Source organism: Pelodiscus sinensis, chromosome 19, assembly GCF_049634645.1.
Source record: "Pelodiscus sinensis isolate JC-2024 chromosome 19, ASM4963464v1, whole genome shotgun sequence".
Taxonomy (NCBI): Eukaryota; Metazoa; Chordata; order Testudines; family Trionychidae; genus Pelodiscus; species Pelodiscus sinensis.
In genome coordinates, this window is record NC_134729.1 from 8280094 (window position 1) to 8307123 (window position 27030).

At 50.7% G+C, this 27030-nt stretch overlaps 2 protein-coding genes across 3 annotated transcripts in view; one reads left to right on the forward strand and one right to left on the reverse strand.

Moving 5' to 3' along the window:
- Positions 1-8746, reverse strand: part of SYDE1 (synapse defective Rho GTPase activating protein 1) — a 33845-nt gene extending 25099 nt beyond the window's left edge. The window contains exon 1 of one of the 2 annotated variants that reach the window (XM_075902112.1): positions 8530-8746. In XM_075902112.1, the coding sequence (XP_075758227.1) occupies positions 8530-8617 (88 nt within the window). In that variant the 5' untranslated portion in view covers positions 8618-8746. The remainder of the gene's footprint in view (positions 1-8529) is intronic. The other variant, XM_075902113.1, reaches the window with a different exon arrangement.
- An 88-nt stretch (positions 8747-8834) lies between these two features.
- MCOLN1 (mucolipin TRP cation channel 1) overlaps positions 8835-27030 on the forward strand; it is a 93906-nt gene continuing 75710 nt past the window's right edge. The window contains exon 1 of the mRNA XM_075902115.1: positions 8835-8978. The gene's annotated coding sequence lies outside the window, so the exon portion shown is untranslated. The remainder of the gene's footprint in view (positions 8979-27030) is intronic.

The following is a 27030-nucleotide window of genomic DNA, read 5'->3' on the forward strand; positions in this document are numbered from 1 at the left end:
CTTACATGAGGGGGGAGGCTGTTCTGGACACTCCCTACTGAGGCTGCTGCATTGCTGGGGAGAGGGATGGGCCATCCGCAATCCCTGCTCAGAGGAGGGCTATTTCCCACCCTTTCAGAGTAAATCCTCCCCCCAGTGCCTTGCCACCACCTCAGCACTGGCCCTCGGCCGCCAGGGCCTGACTGCCTCAGCATGTGCAGCGCTAACAGAGGTGCCATTGTGGGAGCACTGGCTGGATGGGTGGAGAGCTCCCAACACATACAGCTGCTCACAGCCCCTGCCAATTTGGATTTCCTGTTGTTTACTGCCTGGCTGTCAGAACAGCTCTCTCTCTTCCCAGCCTGGCTTGGCCCAGCCCCACAGTGCAGGGACACAGGGCCCTTTATGGGACAGAGCCCACCCCCTGTGTACAGCACCTGCCTACTACAGCACAAGCCCATAGACCTGCACCACATGGGCACACCAAACCTAGCACTGCAGAAGGGGCTAAGTCCTCTGCATATAAATCCCACTCGCCTCCCTCCCTACAATCATACCCCACTCCTTCCCCCCATACCTCATTGCCTCTCATCTTCTCCCCTCTCCTCACTCCCTCCCACAAACCTCTGCTCCCCCACCACAAGCACCTTATCCCCCACTCTTCATACTCACTCTGCTCCTCCCCGTGCACCCCAATCCCCACTCACATTATCCCCACTTCTCACATGCATTCTACTCCCCACCACACACTGTGCTCTCCCCTGTGCACTCCATTCTTCCCACTCACACCCCATTGCCCCTCACAGGCAACGTGCTCTCCCCTATGCATATGATAGTGTAATCATTAAAAAGGTACATGCAAGGCCCCCCTGCCCGCTGCCTCTATACCAGAGGCAGCGGGGGGAGGAGGAAAAGGCTTGCAGGGAGTCAGGCTCACGGGGAGCCACCTGCCCCCTCCTACTTGTTGCTTCCTCTGTATCAGAGGCAGAAGAGCTGGGGGAAGGGGGCAGGCGGGAGCCAGTACTCAGTAGGAGCTGGCTTTTAACCAGGCTCCCCGCAGGTACAATCTCCTCCCCCAACCCCACACTGCTGTCTCTAGTACGGAGGCAGCAGAGCTGGGGAGAGGAGTTGGCGGCTCCATGAGAGCCGATGCTCGCAGGGAGCCAACTTAGCTCGCATGGAGCTGCCTCTCTCCCTCCGTGTAAATATGTAACCACTTTTTAACATCCCTTCCCTACATCCCACTCTTCTCACATACACACCTCAACTATCCTATGGATCGGACCCAGGAGATTACCTGGAGGCCTGGTGGAGGGCGGCAGCAAGGCTCCATCCTGCTGCACTCCCCCAACCCGCTGTGCTCAGCTTCTCTGAGGCAGCAGGAAGTGGAGATGCCAAGTGCAGGAGGACAGGAGAGGGCAGCAGGGCAGGGTGGGGTGAAGCAGGCTGCTGGGCTCCTGCCACCGTGGTGTGAGGGACTCCTGCTGCCACCTGGTGTCAGGCCTCTGGTAATCTCCTGGTTTGCACCTCACGGGGAGGGGGCAAGGGAATACAGCAGGGATGGAAAGGGGCACAGCGGGGGCACAGCAGGAGCAGGGCTTAGAGAAGAGGTGGTTGGGGGGGGGAGTGGAGAAGAGAAGAGGTGGGGTGGGGGCAGAGCCTGTGGCAGGGAGCGTGGTTGTCCCAGGCCCTGCATCTGGGCAGTTGCCTGGGTCCCGCATCCCACCTAGACATAGCCCTAACCCCTGCACATGCCAATGTTCCCCATTCCAGTCCCATACACCTTGTTCCTCGCTCCCTGTACACACACCCTGCTCCCCCATATATCTCCTGATCCCTTTCCCTGGCGCACACCTTGCTCCTCTTCCTTCTTCCCTGTACACACCCTGCTCCCCACTCCCCTAACACAAAGACTCTAGTGCCCCCTGATATCTTCCCAATGCCTCACTCCCCATGTAGATACCTCTTTATTTCCCTTTCCAATACACACCACCTGACCCCCTCACACTGTGCATGCTCCTTGCTCATCCTACACACACACCCTATTGCCCCCTACATCTCCACTTCTTGTTCTCCTCACAACCCTCGCTACCCTACCCTCCCACACACATGCACCACTCTGACCCCATAAACACATCCTGCTGCCACTTATATCCTCCCTACTCCTTGCTCCCCCCAGGATGTGCACACCCACCTCCCCTCCCCCACACATATGTTCATGCTGAGCTAAAGGGCTGATGTGGGTGCCAAAATCCATGTGAAAGTTGGGAGATTTCCCCAGATTTCTGAGGCCCAGTCTCTATCAAAGGGACAGTATGTGGGCCACATTCACATGGATTTCGCAGGGGGGCTGACCCATGCCAGCCAGGGTTCAATCCCCTGATTTCCTGGACCTGAAGCTGCTGGATTTGGGTAGGGGTACAGGTGGGGCATGACAGACAAGTGCTGGGCTGCACAGTGAGGAGGACATGCAGGGCTGGAGCCATTGCATCTTCAAGGAGACATGCTGCTGGCCCAGCAGAAGCATAAAGACCAAGAGCCAACTGGAGAAAAGAATCCATGGGAGTACCAGCATGGGAAATAGCACTGAATCTCTCACTCATTGGTTGATGGCAATTGGATACAGAGAACAGCACAACTCCAGGATCAAGCTGGGCACCCTGATGTACCCTGAGGCAACCCTGCCTCCTGATCCCACTGCACCATTGCCCCAAATCTGCCAGCAGCAGAATCTCTCCACCTCCCATACATACGTAGATCCCCAGCGTCCCAAACCAGCACTTCATCCCCAAAGCCAGCCAGCCTCCCTCTCACAGCAGTGATCCCGAGCCACTTCCACTGCTAATCCAATTCCATCTGTCCAGATTCAAGAGCCACCTCCTCTGCAGCATTATACCCCTGCTTGCTAGCACCCAGTCCAATCTTCCCTCCCTCACCCACAGCCCTTTGTCCGCTTCCTTTCTGGCTGGACATGGTCATCAATTCACCCCTGCTGTTCTCCAGGCTTGCCCACGTCCTCTGCCCTGACTCTCCTGGAAGCAAATCTGGAGAGAAACACTTGGTATACAGAGCAATCTGTGGGAGGGAGGCAGTCACTGGTGAGCACCTCCTCATCTGTGCTAAGTGTGCTGAGACACAGGATGGCCCTTTCCCCCTGTTCCTGTTGCATCACATAAGCCAAGATCCCCAGATGGACTACAGGCTGTTCTCCATCACAAACCCACCAGGAACTAGCACCTGCACCGGCTCTGACTGCAGGAAACCACTCAGGGATGGTCATCAATGACTCTTGTCAGAGGCCCCTTGCTGGGTCTCACCCCTTTACCACATCCTGAGAGTCTTGATGAGGGCTGGCTCAAGCATAAACAATTCCTGCCTTGGAATTTTAAAGAAACTTGAGGCGGGGGCTTCTTGCTACCACTTCGAGCCTCAGAACACTGTGTCGCTCTGGAACTGCAGGTGCTTCCAGTAGCAGCAAGAGCACATCACCCTGCATGAGCTCTGTCCCATCCAGACCTCTCAGATCCAGAGTACAAAGTTTCACTCCAAAGTTTCAAACCCCTGGGGTAGCCTCAGCCACAGAGCTACCAAATGAAAAGTGGAGGAAGTGGACTATTGAGCTGGGCTGGACCAAACCCATAGGGGTTGGTTTTGTTACAGTGCCAGTGACACAACTGCAAGCCTAGGTGTCTGGGGCCAGCTCTGGGTATGGACTGTGGGGGCCTCTGGTGGCATTGGGTCCATTGCTGTGTGACACATCCTGATCCAGCACAGTCCCATCAGCTACAGCTGCTATGACTATCTGAGTCACGTCTGTCAGGCTGGCATGGCTATGTGCTCGGCTGGCTCCCCCTTCTCTCCTCCTCCCCTTGTGGTAGGGGTCTTCCAAGCTCCATCCTTAGCTTCATCACTCGGGGGCCTCAGCTGCTTTGACTTTTTTCTCTGTTGGTTACTCACAGGTTTGCCTACTATCAACTGCACTCAGCGACAAGGTCCGTTGTGGCCACCGAGGGAGCAGACCTCCTCGCAGAGCCCCTGCTCCACAATCCAGCCTTGTGCGTGCAGATGGTGGAGTCTCTCTCGGTGCGCTAGAGGCTGATCCTGGCAGAAACCACCAAGGTTGGAGACCTCCTGGACTATGACGGGGGGACTGGGTGGATCCCCAAGTGCTCGATCAGTGCATAGGGCTCTTCACCCCCCGAACCCTCCTGCACTTACTCCAGAAGGTGAAGGCTGCCTTGCCGCAGCCCAATCTCGATTTCCTGCAGAAGTCCCTGCGAGAGAGGACACCCTGCTCCTTCCTTCCTGCAAACCCTTCGTCTATTGTTATTGGGCCCCTTCTCATATCTGGACCCCCAGCCGGCTGCAAGATCTGCAGCCAGTCTGCTTCTGAACCTCACCAAGAAAACATCTGTACGCTCATGCTCCACACTCTGCATTTCCTCATCCTTGTGTCCCACCCAGACTCTAAGTGGCAGAACTATTTAAGACCTGTGGAGGGTGGAGAATCCTGATGGGCCAGTGTGTATTCCACCCTAGTTCTGTGGCCCATCAGGGACATCAGTTGGTGGCTCCTGCTCAGAGCCGTGAGCATGTGCATGAACTTGGCACGGTTCACCTCTATTCCGGACACCTGCCCCTCCTGTGGAGTGAGGGAAAACCTGGCGCATGCATATCTAGAATGTGCCATGTTGCAACCCCTATTCTGGCTCCTCCAGAACCTCTTATCGAGGTTCTGGCTGCACTTCTCCCCTCACCTTTTCATTTACGCATATCCTATCTGTGGCCCCACAAAGTTGCAAGACCTCCTCTTCAACCTTCTCCTGGACTTAGCAAAAGCTGCCATCTACAACACCAGGAGGAGGATGCTGGACGAGGGGATTCTCTGTGACTGTGGGGCCTATTTCCATTCCTCCTTGGTTTCATGTATCCGGGCAGAGTTAGGGTTCAATAGGTTTGAGGAGCAGCGGGTGCTGTCCAGGGTTCTCTGCTCGGTGTCCATGTCCAGTTCCCTCATTTTAAACCTGTGACCCACACCCCCTGAGCCTTTAGTCATTATTTGTCCCCCGGGATTAGTTGGACATGGGTCCAGTCATCCCTTCCACAAGGCTGGGGGAGGGGCTTTTAGAATAGTACCATCAACTGCAGTCCCCTCCCAGCCCTCCTGGATCGGTTTGATTGGGTACTGACACCAGCTGAAACTCACCATGGCTTAAATACACCTCCTGAACTTTCCTGTCCTGGATGAGGGTGGGGGTGGGGCTCAAGCAAGTCCATCATCTAGTCTCTGACCCAGCCACTCCCCTGACCCATTCACCTGGGCCACGTCCAAATTAGGGATGCAATAGTGTAGTTGATTAACCAATAAGCAAAAGCTTATAGCAGTGGTCTCCAACACTTTTACACCCAAAATCACTTTTTAAATCTCCGAACAAGCGAAGATCTACCGCCCCACCCCTTCCTTGAAGCCCTGCCCCTTTCTTGAAGCCCTGCCCTCTCTATTCTCCTCCTGTCCATCATTTGCTATCTCCAGCCCTTACTTACACACTCTGATAAACAGTTTATTTTTAAATTATGCGATGTATAAAATTAAAATCACGTGTTTATAGTTATGAAATAAATGGTCTGTTTTTTAGTCATGCTATTTAAATCTAAAATGAAGCATTTATAATTATACATTTTTGTGGGGACAGTTCTGCGGCTGGGGGCAGGGGAGAGGGAACAGGGTGCTGGGAGGGCAGAGGACAGGGTTCTGCAACAGGGGACAGAGTGCCAGTGGGGACAGGAATAGGGACAGAGTTCTGTGGCTGGGGACAGGGAAGTGGGGACAGAGTTCGGGGAGTGGGGACAGAGTTCTGTGGCTTGGGACAGAGGAGTGGAGACAGAGTTAGGAGAGTGGGGACAGAGTTCTGAGGCTTGGGACAGAGGAGTGGAGACAGAGTTAGGAGAGTGGGGACAGAGTTCTGTGGCTGGGGAGTGGGGTGCCAGTGGAGGCAGAGAGTCCCCTGTATCTGCCTCCTCCCAGGATCCTCTGCCCCCAGAGGGAAACCAGAGCGTGCCTGCCCCGGGGCCAACCCACCCGCAGCACAGGGAAGCCCCACGCGCGCACACACCTGCCCCAGGGCCAACCCCACATAGGAGAGCCCCCTGCGCGCATGCCCCTCCCCGAGGCCGACCCCCCCCCCCCGGCACAGGAAAATCTCGTGCGCGCCTGCCCCGGGGGCCGACCCCCTCCTCCCGGCGCAGGGAAGCCTCGCATGCGCCTGTCCCGGGGCTGACCCCCCCCAGCACAGGGAAGCCCCGCGCATGCACGCCTGCCCCGGGGCTGACCCCCTGGCGCAGCGAAGCCCCGCGCGCACCTGTCCCGGGGCCGACCCCCCGGCACAGGGAAGCCCCACGCATGCACGCCTGCCTCGGGGCTGACCCCCTGGCGCAGGAAAACCTTTCGCGCGCCTGCCCCAGGGCCGACCCTTCCCCCCCCGGCACAGGGAAACCCCGCGCGCGACTCCCCCGGGGCTGACTCACCCCTCCTGTGTGGTGCAGGGAGCCGATGCTCCCTCCCGTAGTACACCCGGCAGAGCAGCTAGTGCACTTCTGGAATCACCTGAAGTTGCGCTAAGCTGCGGGACTTCTGGCCATCCCCGGGAAGCCTACACTACCTCCATTGTCACTGGAAGTAGGTAGTGGGGCTTCTTGGGAGTAGGAGGGAAATGGGGGCGGGGCAGACAGGATGCCTCACGATCGACTGGTCGAGGCCTCGCGATTGACTGACCACGGGCTTATAGGTTAATGCTATAGACTACACACATTTCCCCACCACCCCCACCCCTTGCCAGTAAATTTTTTAGCAGGCTGGCCAGCAGCCTAGCTCAGTCCCAATCCCTGGACCTACTCCCACTGCAACTCTGCATTTAAAGTGTATTAGGAGCCAGGCAGACAGGCAGCCTGGCTCAGTTCTGGGTCATGCCGGATCTGGGAGCTCAGAGCCCTTGCTTCGGGACAGGGGCTGCCCAGAGACTATAAAATAGTTGACTAACCAATAAGAATTCATGAGGTTAATTGACTATTGAATTAATTGATATTTAACATCCCTAGTCCAAATTCTGCCACTTCTTACGTCATTGCCTCTCCAGATGACTTGTGCTTTCCACTCGCATGACCAGTGCTCCCAACCAGTCCCAATCATCACAATTTGCCACAAGCTGGCACCCTACTCCATCCCATTCATAATCTAGGAGCAGAAGGAACCACCAGAATGATCAGGATGAGTCCCACAATAATCCCTCAAGCGGATCTATCACAAAAACATCCCATCTGGATTCACAGCAGGCTCCTTACCCTGCAGCATCACCAATTACAGGGCTCAGAGCTTAGTGAGTCTGGCCCCAAAACCATGAGATGAGCTCCAAACTGTTGGCAATAGCTCAACCAACCAGTGCAGGAATGGAATCCTTGCCTTCTGGTTTTCAGGCCAATGGGATCATGGTTCCAGCCTTTCTCCCTTCCCATAAGAGCCAGAAATTCCCTATTTAATAAAAGCTGCCAATCTTCTCAACTCACAGGAGTCCCAGAGGTTTTGCCACACTCATGTGGTGCATCACTCTGGGAAGATTTGGTCATGCTATTCCTTGGCTCCTAGTTCTGACTATTCTTCCTCATCCCTCCACTACCCCTCCTCACAGCACCCTATAGCCTTAATCTGTACTCAGAAGGCACTGTCTCCCAGAGCCACGTTGGCACTGACATCCAGACCTTTCCCCCTTCCCCAAAACAGTTCCCAGCCAAACCTACTCCAGCACTACCCAGGCCAGTGCAAAGTCGCAAGCAGGGAGGGACTAGGCGTAGGCTGCGGTAGACAAACAGTATTTTGGTTTGGGTAGGCACCACAACTAAACCCAGCCAGCCTGGGGAAGAGGCTGCCCCATCTGCCCTGTCCTGGGGATTGCATGGAAGCGGGGGGGAGCTCTGAGACCGGGGACTGAGTGGGAGAGAGAGGCTGGGTCTGCGGGGGAAAGGAGGTTGGCTCTGCCCAGGGAAGCAGGAGGGACAGAGCGATCTAGTCTTCTTGCCCCTGGCGGCTTTAGGGGCGCTGGGTGGTCCGGTCCTGTCCTTAAGAGTCTCCCCCATTCTTTCCTTCCTTCTGCCACCTTTTTTCGGAGCGAGGCAACGGCTGGGGCTCGTGCGCCGCCCCCTAGAGCCCCCAATGGCCGGGTGCCCTGCAAGCCCTGCCCCTGGCGAGCCGATGGGGCGGAGCGCTTTGCTGCCCGAGCATCCTCGGGCCGGACCCGAGCCCGGGCCGGGCGTTCCCCTTCGCTGACAGCCACATCTTGGGCGGAGCAGCGTCCTCACCACCAGCGCTCTCGCCCTGTCCGGGAGCCCCCGCTCTCCCCAGGGGCGCCCGGCCTGGCCTCGCCGCCCCGCGCTCTTCCCGCTGCGCAACTCCGGGAAAGTTACAGCGGGGCGCTGCTCTGAGCGGCGCATCCCTGCCCTGCCAAGCTCGCTCTCGAGCCCCAGCACCCCCGCCCCGAGGCTCAGCGAGCCGGGCGGTACCTCGCTCCTTCGCATTAGACTTCTTCCTGGGGAGCTTCTCCTTGCCCCTCAGCCTGGAGAAGGTTCTCCGCAGCAGGGGCTCGGCCATGGCGGCTCCCCTCACGCTGCCCGGCGGCCCCCGCTGCCCGCGCACCGCTCGCCGCCATCCGCCCGCCGCTGCCCCGCCATCCCGCGGCTGGGCCGGGCCGGAATCCACAGGAAGCGCATTCCAGGAATGCCTTCCCAAACTCGGGCGGGCTCTGCCCCCGCCGCGGCCGCAGCGCGAGCTGCTGGGAGCTGTAGTTCCTGCCCGGAACTCGCCACTCGGATTCGCCCCCCGCCGCCGAGAGCCCGCAAGGATCACGCGTCCAGCCCCCCCGAGCCAGGGTTCCCGGGACCGGCGGGTCATGCCCGAGGCAAACTGCGCAAGAGGCATGGCTCCAGGGAGAGGGGGAGCTCTGGATTATGAGGTGACCCCTGCAGCACAGAGAGTGGGGTGGGAAACTCTGAAATACAGAGGTGGGGGGGCTCTGGGATTCGGTTTCGGTGGGGAACTCTAAAGGGATGGGGGCTCGAAAACGGGTGAGGTTCAATGGGGAGCACTGAAGGGGGGCTCTGGGTAGCACTGGCAGGGTCTTCCTGAGCGGGGATTGGGATAACTCCCTCTCCCCACCCCCAGTTTCCCAGGTGCAGAGGCTTTCTGCCTGCTGCAGCCCAAATTATTCAAAACAGCTGCTTATTCCCCCTAGGCACCACACACCCCTTGGGAAGGGAGGGACTTCCCATACTGCCTTTGCTGGAACCTCCCCTCCGGTACATGGAGGAAGCAACTACAGGTTGGACCTCTCTGGTCCTGGACCTGACTGCTCCCAAACGAGGGGATTTGCCAGACCACAGACAGTCTCTCCCCTTGTGCCTGTGCTGCCACCAAGCTAAGGCTCCAGCCTGCCCTTGCTGCTGCCTCAGCTCCCTGGGGCTCTCCCCAGACCTGCTGCGGCCAGGGCTGGAGCGCCAAGGATAGAGCTCCACCGCCACCTGGCTGCCCAGCCAGGAGAGAGCTCTGCGGCCATGCAGAGGGACATGGCCAGAGCTCCGTGTCCCGAGCCAGAATTCCCTGGCTGCCACTGGGGTCGGAGCTCCCCAGCCAGGGCCAGAGGTCCACAGCCATGGGGCAAGGGAGCTCTTCTGGGGCCAGAATTCCCCACCATGCCGTCCATCCTCACACACACACTCTCTGGACTCCCCGCTCTCTGGTGTCCCTTTCAGTGCTCCTGCCCTGTTTCCAGACCTCCCTCTTCCTGGGCTCTGTGGTCCATGCCAGACCATGGATGTTGCCAGATTAGGGAGTCCCGATTAAGGGAGGTACAACCGGTAGCCATTTTGAGCAGCCTGGAATTGCAGTGGGCAAAGAACCTACCTTGAGGACCTGCAAAGCTGCTGGCTAGGAGTTGCCTAGGTCAGCATCTCCCAGACAGCCTTTCTCTAGCACTCCAACTCTTGCTGCATCCCAGGTCCCTGTCCCAGGTTACCACCCAAATCCTCTGCACTCTCCCATCCCCAAGTCACAACTCCCTCCCAGACACTGCACCCACTCCTACACATCTCCCTGAGATCAGCATCTTCTTCTGCATCCACACTCCCAGAACCTGCAACCCAATTCCCTGCCCCTGGTCACAATCCCCTCCTTCACCCAAACTCTCTCACAGACCCCACACTCTCTTCTGCACCCTAATTTCCTACCCCAGGTTCCCTTTTGCACCCAACTTCTGTCCCAGATCCCACACCCCCTCCATAGAAAAGTGCTGTCCCTGACCACTACCAAAATCTCATCAGAAATTATTGCCCACCTGTGCCATGGAGTCTCATTCTTGCAGAGCACCAGGCCCAGTATCCCACAGGGACCTATTCCCACAGAGCATTCCCAAGCCAGGCCCCAGTGCCCTATGGTTCCCCATTCCTACTCAGCACTCCATGGCCAGGCCTCAGTGCCCCAGAGAGACCTGTTTCCACAGCACCCCACTTAGACAGGCCCCACTTGTGTCTCCTATGGGGACTCCCAGGGTTTGGTTTGGTTTTTTTAAGGAGAATTGAGATTTGTGGCTGTCAAGGCCAAAGGAGCCTACAGCCTGATCTCCTGCAGCACCACAAGAGAGAGCTTCACCCAGAGCCATTCCCACTATTCCTGCACTGAGCAGCAGTGTTGCTGTCACCCTGCACGGGGCCAGGCTGAGCTGGTGCAGAGCTGCCAGAGAGAGGCCCCGCCTTACAGCAGGGACTCCACGAGACAAAGAATTCACTCCATCCCTGAGCAAATCATTCCAATTGTTAATTTCCTTCTTGTTGAGAAATTGAACTTCATTCCCAATTTAAATTTGTCTCATTTCACCATCCAGCCATGTAATCTACTTATGCTCTATTCAGATCAGATACTTTTTCCTCACATGTGTGCTTCAAGACTTTGACCTTAATCTGCTCTTGAAGAAACTGAATAGAATGAACTCTATATTAATCTCACTATGCAGCCAGTTTTCCCAACCTCAGATTATTCGGTGCATTTTCCCAGAGCCCTTTCTCCCATATCAAGTTTCCTGTTGTAGTGTGGCCTACAGAACTGGGGGCAGCATTCAGCAATGCATTTCTATGCATCTAACATTCCCAACCCTGTGCATGTGCCAGCCATTAGTAGGCACTAGTCCCAATATATTTTGCCTCTTCACCCTACTTACCTGGTGCCAAACCTTGCAAAAGCCCACTAATTTTGGAATTACAGGATCCAGGCCTCTGCTTGCCTTCAATAGGAAGAATAGGAAGAGCATGATGCAGAACCCATCTGACCTGCCCAGGGAGATCAGGATATTGAAGCCTATTGCTGCTACATGGGCTGTGGTTCTAAAGAGCAGAAGTAATGTCATGTGGAGAAGTTCTCTGTGGCTTGTAGGGCTGGACCTGGTGAATTTCATGACTTCGAATGAGCCTTCCTCAGAGTCTCTGTAGACGGAGCCATGTAAAATAGTTTACTCAGCATAGTCAAAGAAGCAGGGATTTAAATAATCCCCACTTCATTAAAATAAAAATGGCCGCCATGCTGTGCCGATGATCAGCTGATCCGGTAGAGCGCGACAGTCTAGACGCGGCGCGGTCGACAAGGGAAGCCTTTGTCAACCGCTCCGGTATGCCTCGTGGAATGTCTAGACTGCCGCGCTGTGCCAGATCAGCTGATCGTCAGCACAGAGCGGCGGCCATTTTTATTTTGAGCAGCATCCAGAACCACATGCCAGCACAGGGGATTCATGACCCATTGAAAACTACTACAGTACCTGTCACACTACTACAGCTCTGTAGGGGCAGATGATCATTTTGCAGGGCCCAGGGCAGTCCAATTTTGCGGGACTCCCCTTTGCCACGGCACATGCGCAGGGCTTCTTGAAGCGCGGGGCCCGGGGCGGCCGTCCCGCTCGCCCTGCCCTATATCCGCCCCTGGCTCTGTACATACTAGCTGCACGCTCCCTAATAAAACATATGCCACTTTCTCACAGCTATGACCTGTGACCTGTGACCACCACCAGTAACCTGCATCAGCCTCTTCTTCCCAAATGCGAGTTACCTGAAAGTGTAAGGGAGGGAGGACAACTGTATTGGAGACCTGAGCCTAGGGGATCCCCAAAAAACATTAGTAACTGGGGAGCAATGGAGGGTGAAATGGGAAAGTGGAGCCACAGCAAATATGATTAACTGGAGCCAGGACCAGATTAACTATCCTATGAGCCTCTGCAGGGTCTCGCATGTGGGAGTGGGGTCAGAGCTGAGGCAGTGGATTGTGGTGTGAGAAAAGATGCAGCTCCACCTCTGGGGTAGGGCAAAGGGTGGGACAGATGACTGGGGTGTAGGCTCTGGGAAGAGACAGGAGGTTGGGGTGCAGGTGGAGGTGCAGAGTCTGCGAGGGAATTTAGGTGCAGAAGGGAGCTGTGGGCTGGGGTAGGTGATTACAATGCAGAACAGGATGTGGAGTGCAGGCTCTGGCCAGGAGGCGCTTACTTTGGGTGGCTCATGGTCAGCCATGCAGCGGGGTATGGCAGGATCTCTGCCTGCCTTGGCGCCATAATACTCTGCTCCCTAAGATGTCTGGCCTGTCAAGACCTGAGACAGAGGTGCTAGGCCACTCTGCACAGTGCAGACTGCCTATGCCAGGCATGTCCAAAGTCCGGCCCGCGGGCCAATTGCGGCCTGTGTTCCGATTTAATACGGCCCCCGCTTCCTCCCCCTCTCCTGGCTCCCCGGCGCGCTTTTGAACTGGCGCGCCCAGCGTGCCGCTTCCGGCCGCGCCGCCGCCGCCCATGGCCTCCGCGGTCCTAGAGCCTGCCCTGTAGGGCACGTCCGCAGCCCCGCTCCCCCGCTCGGCTGCGGGTTCGCCCTACCCCCGGGCCGCAGTGAGGTCTGGGGCTGAGAGTGCGGGGACGGCCCTCACGCATGTTCACTTCTTCAAATCTGGCCCTCTTTGAAAAAAGTTTGGACACCCCTGGCCTATGCCCATAGGCACAGCCTAAACAGCTCACACTGACTGTGGTTCCCAGCCAGTGGGAGCTGTGGAGCCAGTGCTGGGGTCAGTGGCGGAGTGCAGAGATTCCCTGAATGCCCCTTACCCAGGCACCGTAGAGACATGATGTCAAACTGCTACTCATTGCTCCAGCCCCCCATTGGGGGCACTGAAGGTCTGGGACTGGTATCACAGCACCACAGTCCAGATGAAATCAAGCAGTGAGCTGTATCCAGCCTGCAGGGCCCTCTTTGCTTGAAGCTGTGAGTTTCCGCCTCTAAAGCCCCTATGTGATGTTATTGGATTCTGATTATGAACATGCAAATTATTGTTGCAACCAATTTTGATCCACTGATGCTGTTTATACTATTCATATACATGTATCTTGGTATTTGAAGTTATGAGTATTGGCCATGTACGTACTTGTATTTCATATGTATGTTTCTGGGAAACCTCAACACAGGGTTCATTCACCTAGGATGTGTCTATACTACATGGCTCCGTCGATGTAATAAGCAGAAAGAACTGGAATTGCTAACCAATAAATACAACTATGATATCATTGATATTACAGAAACCTGGTGGGATGGGACGCATGATTGGATTGTTGGTATGGAAGGGTACGGCTTGCTCAGGAAGGACAGTCAGGGAAAAAAGGGAGGAGAGGTTGCCTTGTATATTAAAAATGTACACACTTGGACTGAAGTGGAGATGAACGTAGGAGATAGCTGTGTAGAGAGTCTCTGGGTTAAGCTAAAAGGGGTAAAAAACGAGGGTGATATCATGCTAGGAGTCTACTACAGGCCACCTAGCCAGGTGGAAGAGGTGGATGAAGCCTTTTTTAAACAATTAACAAAACTATCCAAAGCCCAAGATTTGGTGGTGATGGGGGACTTCAACTATCCAGACATATGTTGGGAAACTAACACAGCGGGGCACAGGCTATCCAATAAGTTTCTGGACTGCATTGGAGACAACTTTCTGTTTCAGAAGGTTGAAAAAGCTACCAGAGGAGAAGCTGTTCTGGATTTGGTTTTAACAAATAGGGGGGAACTAGTTGAGAACTTGAAAGTGGAAGACAGTATAGGGGACAGTGATCATGAAATAATAGAGTTCATGATCTTAAGGAAAGGTAGAAGGGAGACCAGCACAATTGAGGTAATGGATTTCAGGAAGGCAGATTTTGATAAGCTCAGAGAACTTGTAGGTAAGGCCCCATGGGAAGCAAGACTGAAGGGAAAAACAACTGAGGAGAGTGGATAGGGACATAATTCAAAATTACCTTAGCAAGTTAGAGAAATGGTCAGAGGTAAACAGGATGAGGTTTAATAAAGAGAAATGCAAAGTGCTCCACTTAGGAAGGAACAATCAGTTCCATACATACAAGATGGGAAGCGACTGTCTAGGGAGGAGCATGGCGGAAAGAGATCTAGGGGTCATAGTGGACCACAAGTTGAATATGAGTCAACAGTGTGATGCTGTTGCAAAAAAAGCAAATATGATTCTAGGTTGTATCAACAGGTGTGTTGTAAGCAAAACTCGTGAAGTCATTCTGCCGCTCTACTCTGCATTAGTTAGGCCTCAGCTGGAGTACTGTGTCCAGTTCTGGGCACCACATTTCAAGAAAGATGTGGAGAAATTGGAAAGGGTACAGAGAAGAGCGACAAGAATGATTAAAGGCCTAGAGAACATGACCTATGAAGCCAGGCTTCATGAACTGGGCTTGTTTAGTTTGGAAAAAAAAAGATTAAGGGGGGGCATGATAGCCGTTTTCAAATATCTAAAAGGGTGTCACAAGGAGGAAGGAGAAAATTTGTTCCTCTTGGTTTCTGAGGACAGGACAAGGAGTAATGGGCTTAAAGTGCAGCAGGGGAGGTTTAGATTGGACATTAGGAAAAAATTCCTAACTGTCAGGGTGGTCAAATATTGGAATAAATTGCCAAAGGAGGTGATGGAATCTCCCTCTTTGGAGATATTTAAGAACAGGTTAGATAGACATCTGTCAGGGATGGTGTAGACGGAGCTTGGTCCTGCCTTGAGGGCAGGGGGCTGGACTCGATGACCTCTTGAGGTCCCTTCCAGTCCTATTATTCTATGATTCTATGATGGAGCCATGTAGATTAGGCTGATCGGCAGAGGGAAATAAAGCCGTGATTTAAATAATCGCTGCTTTATTTAAATTTAAATGGCTGCCACGCTCTGCCGACCAGCTGATGATCAGCTGTTTGTCGGCAGATCGGGGCAGTCTGGACACGCCGCTATTGACAAGGAAGCCCTGCTGGGCCTTGCTGGGCCAGCCGTAACTGTGGGGTGATCAATGCCACCCAAGCCAACCACCTGACTCCGGGGGAGCCACAGGCGTCGGAGGACCTCATGAGAGAGCAAGTGTCTGTCATGCAGCAGACACTGGCCCAGAAGGTCTGGGACAACACACAATGGTGAGCCCAGATGTGAAGATGATGGCATACCTGACACCAGTGCCAGTCCCATCTCCAGTCCCTGCTCCAGCCCCACCCCTGTCCCATGCCAATCTCGCCCCCCGCCCACGCCTGACCCCACTCCACATCACCCTCCTGCCTATCCCCCTTTTCTCCCTGGACCCCACCCCTCACCCTCTGCCATTTTCAGCCCCAGCTCTGATCTCCCCTCCCCCACCTCCTTTCTCCCCATATGCTGGTTCTCAGCCTGTTCCTCCTCCCCAGTTATTTTTATTATAACTTGTCGTGGGAAAGGCAGAGAGGGGCAAGGCACAGGCCCTTAGTGGGGAGGCCCTGGGGAGAGTTACTGGAGTCCTTCAGATAAACCCCCTCTCAGGGCCTCCTGGATGCACACCTCCACCTGATGAGCATGGTGAATAGCAACTGTGCATAACTGCTCCAAGTCCTGTCCCTCCCGGCCATCCTCTGCCCCCACCCCAGAAGGATGGCCTTCCTCTTCCACTCTCCAATGTTGTGGAGCACACATCATGCAGATGTTGTGCTCCCCCACATCTGGTAGAGGCTGGAGTTGCATAAGGGCATCATGCACCTTCCCCAACCAGCTGACGAAAATACCTGTGGTGGGACATTGTCTACAGGGCTAGATCTTCAGAAAATCGTCTTCTGAGATATAATGAGCAGTGTTCTTCCTGTAACAATGTCTCGAGGTAATCTGCAGAGAAACTGAATTGCTGCGGTTTGTAGAACGGACGGCAGGACTTTCACGCATTTCTGACCAAGTTGAAGACACTGTGTCGAAAAGTGTCTCGTAAGCAAAACTGATATGGGGAATGTTATACTCAGTTTTCTAATGGCCGAGTTATAAACACGACTGGTCTCTCACGTACTTTACACCTCTCGGAGGCAATACATGCAATGGCGTGAAAAAGCCTCTCATAATCAGAAGTGCTATAGGGGAATGTTGAATGAAGTGTTTCTAGCTAGCCACAGTTTCTTAAGCCCCACATAAGCTAACTCCGTAGAATTTGCTGAAATTGTGTCCAGATGAGGGCTCATGCAGCTCTTGTGAAACCTTTCTGTTCCGGGAAAATGACAGCTTTCATTTTTCCCGCTGTATGACCATCCCACCCAAAAGATGTAGTAGAACAGAGCTGTTGCTTTCTCTAGACGGTGTGGAAGGTTTTTCACACATTTCCGAGGCAATACAAGACACCTGGAGAGAAAGCGTCTCGTAAGCGAAACATATAAAGAGGAATATTGTAGACTGCCTGGTGACAGTGTTCGAATGGCCCAGGGTGCAAACATCTCAGTTACAGCTAAAAATCTATTGAAACCAGCTTCTTCTCTGAGGGACATTGTCTACAGGGCTAGCTCTTCAGAAAATCGTCTTCTGAGCTATAATGAGCGGTGTTCTTCCTGTAACAATGTCTCGAGGTGATCTGCAGAGAAACTGAATTGCTGCGGTTTGTTAACGGACGGCAGGACTTTCACGCATTTCTGACCAAGTTGAAGACACGGTGTCGAAAAGTGTCTCGTAAGCAAAACTGATATGGGGAATGTGATACTCAGTTTTCTAATGGCCGAGTAATAAACACGACTGGTCTTGCTGAAAAGGGTTTTCAAAAGAGGGCTCATGCAGCAAAATGGAACACGCGCTTGTGAAACTCATCTTGTCGCGCTTGTGAAACTCATCTTGTCAGTGCCAATGAAGCCATTTTGCTCCTTGTAAGCATCTTCCAACGATCCCTTGTAGTTGAGATACGGTGTTGTGTTTGCCAGGACGTGCGGAAGGTTTTTCACACATTTATGAAATACTTCAAGTAATTGGGCGGAAAAACGGAATCGTATGCAAAGCTGGCATAGTGGAATGTTGTCCTAAATGTATGCAGCTAGGTACAGTGTTTTGATGCACATTCGCGTGAATTCCATACCTTTGGCTGGAAACTGGCTCCAAATGAGGACTCACCTAGTTCTAGTGACAACTTTCCACTCAGAGAGAATGAAAACTGTCCTTTTTCTCTCTATATCAAGGTGCCAAATACATCATGTGCTTGAATAGAGTTTTTGCGGTTTCTGCAGCGTCTCTCACGTACTTTACACCTCTCGGAGGCAATACATGCAATGGCGTGAAAAAGCCTCTCATAATCAGAAGTGCTATAGGGGAATGTTGAATGAAGTGTTGCTAGCTAGCCACAGTTTCTTAAGCCCCACATAAGCTAACTGCGTAGAGTTTGCTGAACTTGTGTCCAGATGAGGGCTCATGCAGCTCTTGTGAAACCTTTCTGTTCCGGGAAAATGACAGCTTTCATTTTTCCCGCTGTATGACAGTCCCACCCAAAAGATGTAGTAGAACAGAGCTGTTGCTTTCTCTAGACGGTGTGGAAGGTTTTTCACACATTTCCGAGGCAATACAAGACACCTGGAGAGAAAGCGTCTCGTAAGCGAAACCTATAAAGAGGAATCTTGTAGACAGCTGGTGACAGTGTTCGAATGGCCCAGGGTGCAAACATCTCAGTTACAGCTAAAAAGCTATTGAAACCAACTTCTTCTCTGAGGGACATTGTCTACAGGGCTAGCTCTTCAGGAAATCGTCTTCTGAGCTATAATGAGCGGTGTTCTTCCTGTAACAATGTCTCGAGGTGATCTGCAGAGAAACTGAATTGCTGCGGTTTGTTGAACGGACGGCAGGACTTTCACGCATTTCTGACCAAGTTGAAGACACTGTGTCGAAAAGTGTCTCGTAAGCAAAACTGATATGGGGAATGTGATACTCAGTTTTCTAATGGCCGAGTTTTAAACACGACTGGTCTTGCTGAAAAGGGTTTTCAAAAGAGGGCTCATGCAGCAAAATGGAACACGCGCTTGTGAAACTCATCTTGTCGCGCTTGTGAAACTCATCTTGTCAGTGCCAATGAAGCCATTTTGCTCCTTGTAAGCATCTTCCAACGATCCCTTGTAGTTGAGATACGGTGTTGTGTTTGCCAGTACGTGCGGAAGGTTTTTCACACATATATGAAGTACTTCCCGTAATTGGGAGGAAAAACGGAATCGTATGCAAAGCTGACATAGTGGAATGTTGTCCTAAATGTATGCAGTCAGGTACAGTGTTTTGATGCACATTCGCGTGAATTCCATACCTTTTGCTGGAAACTGGCTCCAAATAAGGACTCACCTAGTTCTAGTGACAACTTTCCACTCAGAGAGAATGAAAACTGTCCTTTTTCTCTCTATATCAAGGTGCCAAATACATCATGTGGTTGAATAGAATTTTTGCGGTTTCTGCAGCGTCTCTCACGTACTTTACACCTCTCGGAGCCAATACATGCAATGGCGTGAAAAAGCCTCTCATAATCAGAAGTGCTATAGGGCAATGTTGAATGAAGTGTTTCTAGCTAGCCACAGTTTCTTAAGCCCCACATAAGCTAACTCCGTAGAATTTGCTGAACTTGTGTCCAGATGAGGGCTCATGCAGCTCTTGTGAAACCTTTCTGTTCCGGGAAAATGACAGCTTTCATTTTTCCCGCTGTATGACCATCCCACCCAAAAGATGTAGTAGAACAGAGCTGTTGCTTTCTCTAGACGGTGTGGAAGGTTTTTCACACATTTCCGAGGCAATACAAGACACCTGGAGAGAAAGCGTCTCGTAAGCGAAACATATAAAGAGGAATATTGTAGACTGCCTGGTGACAGTGTTCGAATGGCCCAGGGTGCAAACATCTCAGTTACAGCTAAAAAAATCTATTGAAACCAGCTTCTTCTCTGAGGGACATTGTCTACAGGGCTAGCTCTTCAGAAAATCGTCTTCTGAGCTATAATGAGCGGTGTTCTTCCTGTAACAATGTCTCGAGGTGATCTGCAGAGAAACTGTATTGCTGCGGTTTGTTAACGGACGGCAGGACTTTCACGCATTTCTGACCAAGTTGAAGACACGAGAGTAAGCAAAACTGATATGGGGAATGTGATACTCAGTTTTCTAATGGCCGAGTAATAAACACGACTGGTCTTGCTGAAAAGGGTTTTCAAAAGAGGGCTCATGCAGCAAAATGGAACACGCGCTTGTGAAACTCATCTTGTCGCGCTTGTGAAACTCATCTTGTCAGTGCCAATGAAGCCATTTTGCTCCTTGTAAGCATCTTCCAACGATCCCTTGTAGTTGAGATACGGTGTTGTGTTTGCCAGGACGTGCGGAAGGTTTTTCACACATTTATGAAATACTTCAAGTAATTGGGCGGAAAAACGGAATCGTATGCAAAGCTGGCATAGTGGAATGTTGTCCTAAATGTATGCAGCTAGGTACAGTGTTTTGATGCACATTCGCGTGAATTCCATACCTTTGGCTGGAAACTGGCTCCAAATGAGGACTCACCTAGTTCTAGTGACAACTTTCCACTCAGAGAGAATGAAAACTGTCCTTTTTCTCTCTATATCAAGGTGCCAAATACATCATGTGCTTGAATAGAGTTTTTGCGGTTTCTGCAGCGTCTCTCACGTACTTTACACCTCTCGGAGCCAATACATGCAATGGCGTGAAAAAGCCTCTCATAATCAGAAGTGCTATAGGGGAATGTTGAATGAAGTGTTGCTAGCTAGCCACAGTTTCTTAAGCCCCACATAAGCTAACTGCGTAGAGTTTGCTGAACTTGTGTCCAGATGAGGGCTCATGCAGCTCTTGTGAAACCTTTCTGTTCCGGGAAAATGACAGCTTTCATTTTTCCCGCTGTATGACAGTCCCACCCAAAAGATGTAGTAGAACAGAGCTGTTGCTTTCTCTAGACGGTGTGGAAGGTTTTTCACACATTTCCGAGGCAATACAAGACACCTGGAGAGAAAGCGTCTCGTAAGCGAAACCTATAAAGAGGAATCTTGTAGACAGCTGGTGACAGTGTTCGAATGGCCCAGGGTGCAAACATCTCAGTTACAGCTAAAAAGCTATTGAAACCAACTTCTTCTCTGAGGGACATTGTCTACAGGGCTAGCTCTTCAGGAAATCGTCTTCTGAGCTATAATGAGCGGTGTTCTTCCTGTAACAATGTCTCGAGGTGATCTGCAGAGAAACTGAATTGCCGCGATTTGTTGAACGGACGGCAGGACTTTCACGCATTTCTGACCAAGTTGAAGACACTGTGTCGAAAAGTGTCTCGTAAGCAAAACTGATATGGGGAATGTTATACTCAGTTTTCTAATGGCCGAGTTTTAAACACGACTGGTCTTGCTGAAAAGGGTTTTCAAAAGAGGGCTCATGCAGCAAAATGGAACACGCGCTTGTGAAACTCATCTTGTCGCGCTTGTGAAACTCATCTTGTCAGTGCCAATGAAGCCATTTTGCTCCTTGTAAGCATCTTCCAACGATCCCTTGTAGTTGAGATACGGTGTTGTGTTTGCCAGTACGTGCGGAAGGTTTTTCACACATATATGAAGTACTTCCCGTAATTGGGAGGAAAAACGGAATCGTATGCAAAGCTGACATAGTGGAATGTTGTCCTAAATGTATGCAGTCAGGTACAGTGTTTTGATGCACATTCGCGTGAATTCCATACCTTTTGCTGGAAACTGGCTCCAAATAAGGACTCACCTAGTTCTAGTGACAACTTTCCACTCAGAGAGAATGAAAACTGTCCTTTTTCTCTCTATATCAAGGTGCCAAATACATCATGTGGTTGAATAGAATTTTTGCGGTTTCTGCAGCGTCTCTCACGTACTTTACACCTCTCGGAGCCAATACATGCAATGGCGTGAAAAAGCCTCTCATAATCAGAAGTGCTATAGGGCAATGTTGAATGAAGTGTTTCTAGCTAGCCACAGTTTCTTAAGCCCCACATAAGCTAACTCCGTAGAATTTGCTGAACTTGTGTCCAGATGAGGGCTCATGCAGCTCTTGTGAAACCTTTCTGTTCCGGGAAAATGACAGCTTTCATTTTTCCCGCTGTATGACCATCCCACCCAAAAGATGTAGTAGAACAGAGCTGTTGCTTTCTCTAGACGGTGTGGAAGGTTTTTCACACATTTCCGAGGCAATACAAGACACCTGGAGAGAAAGCGTCTCGTAAGCGAAACATATAAAGAGGAATATTGTAGACTGCCTGGTGACAGTGTTCGAATGGCCCAGGGTGCAAACATCTCAGTTACAGCTAAAAAAATCTATTGAAACCAGCTTCTTCTCTGAGGGACATTGTCTACAGGGCTAGCTCTTCAGAAAATCGTCTTCTGAGCTATAATGAGCGGTGTTCTTCCTGTAACAATGTCTCGAGGTGATCTGCAGAGAAACTGTATTGCTGCGGTTTGTTAACGGACGGCAGGACTTTCACGCATTTCTGACCAAGTTGAAGACACGAGAGTAAGCAAAACTGATATGGGGAATGTGATACTCAGTTTTCTAATGGCCGAGTAATAAACACGACTGGTCTTGCTGAAAAGGGTTTTCAAAAGAGGGCTCATGCAGCAAAATGGAACACGCGCTTGTGAAACTCATCTTGTCGCGCTTGTGAAACTCATCTTGTCAGTGCCAATGAAGCCATTTTGCTCCTTGTAAGCATCTTCCAACGATCCCTTGTAGTTGAGATACGGTGTTGTGTTTGCCAGGACGTGCGGAAGGTTTTTCACACATTTATGAAATACTTCAAGTAATTGGGCGGAAAAACGGAATCGTATGCAAAGCTGGCATAGTGGAATGTTGTCCTAAATGTATGCAGCTAGGTACAGTGTTTTGATGCACATTCGCGTGAATTCCATACCTTTGGCTGGAAACTGGCTCCAAATGAGGACTCACCTAGTTCTAGTGACAACTTTCCACTCAGAGAGAATGAAAACTGTCCTTTTTCTCTCTATATCAAGGTGCCAAATACATCATGTGCTTGAATAGAGTTTTTGCGGTTTCTGCAGCGTCTCTCACATACTTTACACCTCTCGGAGGCAATACATGCAATGGCGTGAAAAAGCCTCTCATAATCAGAAGTGCTATAGGGGAATGTTGAATGAAGTGTTGCTAGCTAGCCACAGTTTCTTAAGCCCCACATAAGCTAACTGCGTAGAGTTTGCTGAACTTGTGTCCAGATGAGGGCTCATGCAGCTCTTGTGAAACCTTTCTGTTCCGGGAAAATGACAGCTTTCATTTTTCCCGCTGTATGACAGTCCCACCCAAAAGATGTAGTAGAACAGAGCTGTTGCTTTCTCTAGACGGTGTGGAAGGTTTTTCACACATTTCCGAGGCAATACAAGACACCTGGAGAGAAAGCGTCTCGTAAGCGAAACATATAAAGAGGAATATTGTAGACTGCCTGGTGACAGTGTTCGAATGGCCCAGGGTGCAAACATCTCAGTTACAGCTAAAAATCTATTGAAACCAGCTTCTTCTCTGAGGGACATTGTCTACAGGGCTAGCTCTTCAGAAAATCGTCTTCTGAGCTATAATGAGCGGTGTTCTTCCTGTAACAATGTCTCGAGGTGATCTGCAGAGAAACTGTATTGCTGCGGTTTGTTAACGGACGGCAGGACTTTCACGCATTTCTGACCAAGTTGAAGACACGGTGTCGAAAAGTGTCTCGTAAGCAAAACTGATATGGGGAATGTGATACTCAGTTTTCTAATGGCCGAGTAATAAACACGACTGGTCTTGCTGAAAAGGGTTTTCAAAAGAGGGCTCATGCAGCAAAATGGAACACGCGCTTGTGAAACTCATCTTGTCGCGCTTGTGAAACTCATCTTGTCAGTGCCAATGAAGCCATTTTGCTCCTTGTAAGCATCTTCCAACGATCCCTTGTAGTTGAGATACGGTGTTGTGTTTGCCAGTACGTGCGGAAGGTTTTTCACACATATATGAAGTACTTCCCGTAATTGGGAGGAAAAACGGAATCGTATGCAAAGCTGACATAGTGGAATGTTGTCCTAAATGTATGCAGTCAGGTACAGTGTTTTGATGCACATTCGCGTGAATTCCATACCTTTTGCTGGAAACTGGCTCCAAATAAGGACTCACCTAGTTCTAGTGACAACTTTCCACTCAGAGAGAATGAAAACTGTCCTTTTTCTCTCTATATCAAGGTGCCAAATACATCATGTGGTTGAATAGAATTTTTGCGGTTTCTGCAGCGTCTCTCACGTACTTTACACCTCTCGGAGCCAATACATGCAATGGCGTGAAAAAGCCTCTCATAATCAGAAGTGCTATAGGGGAATGTTGAATGAAGTGTTTCTAGCTAGCCACAGTTTCTTAAGCCCCACATAAGCTAACTCCGTAGAATTTGCTGAACTTGTGTCCAGATGAGGGCTCATGCAGCTCTTGTGAAACCTTTCTGTTCCGGGAAAATGACAGCTTTCATTTTTCCCGCTGTATGACCATCCCACCCAAAAGATGTAGTAGAACAGAGCTGTTGCTTTCTCTAGACGGTGTGGAAGGTTTTTCACACATTTCCGAGGCAATACAAGACACCTGGAGAGAAAGCGTCTCGTAAGCGAAACATATAAAGAGGAATATTGTAGACTGCCTGGTGACAGTGTTCGAATGGCCCAGGGTGCAAACATCTCAGTTACAGCTAAAAAAATCTATTGAAACCAGCTTCTTCTCTGAGGGACATTGTCTACAGGGCTAGCTCTTCAGAAAATCGTCTTCTGAGCTATAATGAGCGGTGTTCTTCCTGTAACAATGTCTCGAGGTGATCTGCAGAGAAACTGTATTCCTGCGGTTTGTTAACGGACGGCAGGACTTTCACGCATTTCTGACCAAGTTGAAGACACGGTGTCGAAAAGTGTCTCGTAAGCAAAACTGATATGGGGAATGTGATACTCAGTTTTCTAATGGCCGAGTAATAAACACGACTGGTCTTGCTGAAAAGGGTTTTCAAAAGAGGGCTCATGCAGCAAAATGGAACACGCGCTTGTGAAACTCATCTTGTCGCGCTTGTGAAACTCATCTTGTCATTGCCAATGAAGGACTCCATTTTGCTGCGTGTAATCTTCTCCCAACCATCCCTTGTAGTTGAGATACGGTGTTGTGTTTGCCAGGACGTGCGGAAGGTTTTTCACACATTTATGAAATACTTCAAGTAATTGGGAGGAAAAACGGAATCGTATGCAAAGCTGACATAGTGGAATGTTGTCCTAAATGTATGCAGTCAGGTACAGTGTTTTGATGCACATTCGCGTGAATTCCATACCTTTTGCTGGAAACTGGCTCCAAATAAGGACTCACCTAGTTCTAGTGACAACTTTCCACTCAGAGAGAATGAAAACTGTCCTTTTTCTCTCTATATCAAGGTGCCAAATACATCATGTGGTTGAATAGAGTTTTTGCGGTTTCTGCAGCGTCTCTCACGTACTTTACACCTCTCGGAGGCAATACATGCAATGGCGTGAAAAAGCCTCTCATAATCAGAAGTGCTATAGGGGAATGTTGAATGAAGTGTTTCTAGCTAGCCACAGTTTCTTAAGCCCCACATAAGCTAACTCCGTAGAATTTGCTGAACTTGTGTCCAGATGAGGGCTCATGCAGCTCTTGTGAAACCTTTCTGTTCCGGGAAAATGACAGCTTTCATTTTTCCCGCTGTATGACCATCCCACCCAAAAGATGTAGTAGAACAGAGCTGTTGCTTTCTCTAGACGGTGTGGAAGGTTTTTCACACATTTCCGAGGCAATACAAGACACCTGGAGAGAAAGCGTCTCGTAAGCGAAACATATAAAGAGGAATATTGTAGACTGCCTGGTGACAGTGTTCGAATGGCCCAGGGTGCAAACATCTCAGTTACAGCTAAAAATCTATTGAAACCAGCTTCTTCTCTGAGGGACATTGTCTACAGGGCTAGCTCTTCAGAAAATCGTCTTCTGAGCTATAATGAGCGGTGTTCTTCCTGTAACAATGTCTCGAGGTGATCTGCAGAGAAACTGTATTGCTGCGGTTTGTTAACGGACGGCAGGACTTTCACGCATTTCTGACCAAGTTGAAGACACGGTGTCGAAAAGTGTCTCGTAAGCAAAACTGATATGGGGAATGTGATACTCAGTTTTCTAATGGCCGAGTAATAAACACGACTGGTCTTGCTGAAAAGGGTTTTCAAAAGAGGGCTCATGCAGCAAAATGGAACACGCGCTTGTGAAACTCATCTTGTCGCGCTTGTGAAACTCATCTTGTCAGTGCCAATGAAGCCATTTTGCTCCTTGTAAGCATCTTCCAACGATCCCTTGTAGTTGAGATACGGTGTTGTGTTTGCCAGTACGTGCGGAAGGTTTTTCACACATATATGAAGTACTTCCCGTAATTGGGAGGAAAAACGGAATCGTATGCAAAGCTGACATAGTGGAATGTTGTCCTAAATGTATGCAGTCAGGTACAGTGTTTTGATGCACATTCGCGTGAATTCCATACCTTTTGCTGGAAACTGGCTCCAAATAAGGACTCACCTAGTTCTAGTGACAACTTTCCACTCAGAGAGAATGAAAACTGTCCTTTTTCTCTCTATATCAAGGTGCCAAATACATCATGTGGTTGAATAGAATTTTTGCGGTTTCTGCAGCGTCTCTCACGTACTTTACACCTCTCGGAGCCAATACATGCAATGGCGTGAAAAAGCCTCTCATAATCAGAAGTGCTATAGGGCAATGTTGAATGAAGTGTTTCTAGCTAGCCACAGTTTCTTAAGCCCCACATAAGCTAACTCCGTAGAATTTGCTGAACTTGTGTCCAGATGAGGGCTCATGCAGCTCTTGTGAAACCTTTCTGTTCCGGGAAAATGACAGCTTTCATTTTTCCCGCTGTATGACCATCCCACCCAAAAGATGTAGTAGAACAGAGCTGTTGCTTTCTCTAGACGGTGTGGAAGGTTTTTCACACATTTCCGAGGCAATACAAGACACCTGGAGAGAAAGCGTCTCGTAAGTGAAACATATAAAGAGGAATATTGTAGACTGCTTGGTGACAGTGTTCGAATGGCCCAGGGTGCAAACATCTCAGTTACAGCTAAAAATCTATTGAAACCAGCTTCTTCTCTGAGGGACATTGTCTACAGGGCTAGCTCTTCAGAAAATCGTCTTCTGAGCTATAATGAGCGGTGTTCTTCCTGTAACAATGTCTCGAGGTGATCTGCAGAGAAACTGTATTGCTGCGGTTTGTTAACGGACGGCAGGACTTTCACGCATTTCTGACCAAGTTGAAGACACGGTGTCGAAAAGTGTCTCGTAAGCAAAACTGATATGGGGAATGTGATACTCAGTTTTCTAATGGCCGAGTAATAAACACGACTGGTCTTGCTGAAAAGGGTTTTCAAAAGAGGGCTCATGCAGCAAAATGGAACACGCGCTTGTGAAACTCATCTTGTCGCGCTTGTGAAACTCATCTTGTCAGTGCCAATGAAGCCATTTTGCTCCTTGTAAGCATCTTCCAACGATCCCTTGTAGTTGAGATACGGTGTTGTGTTTGCCAGTACGTGCGGAAGGTTTTTCACACATATATGAAGTACTTCCCGTAATTGGGAGGAAAAACGGAATCGTATGCAAAGCTGACATAGTGGAATGTTGTCCTAAATGTATGCAGTCAGGTACAGTGTTTTGATGCACATTCGCGT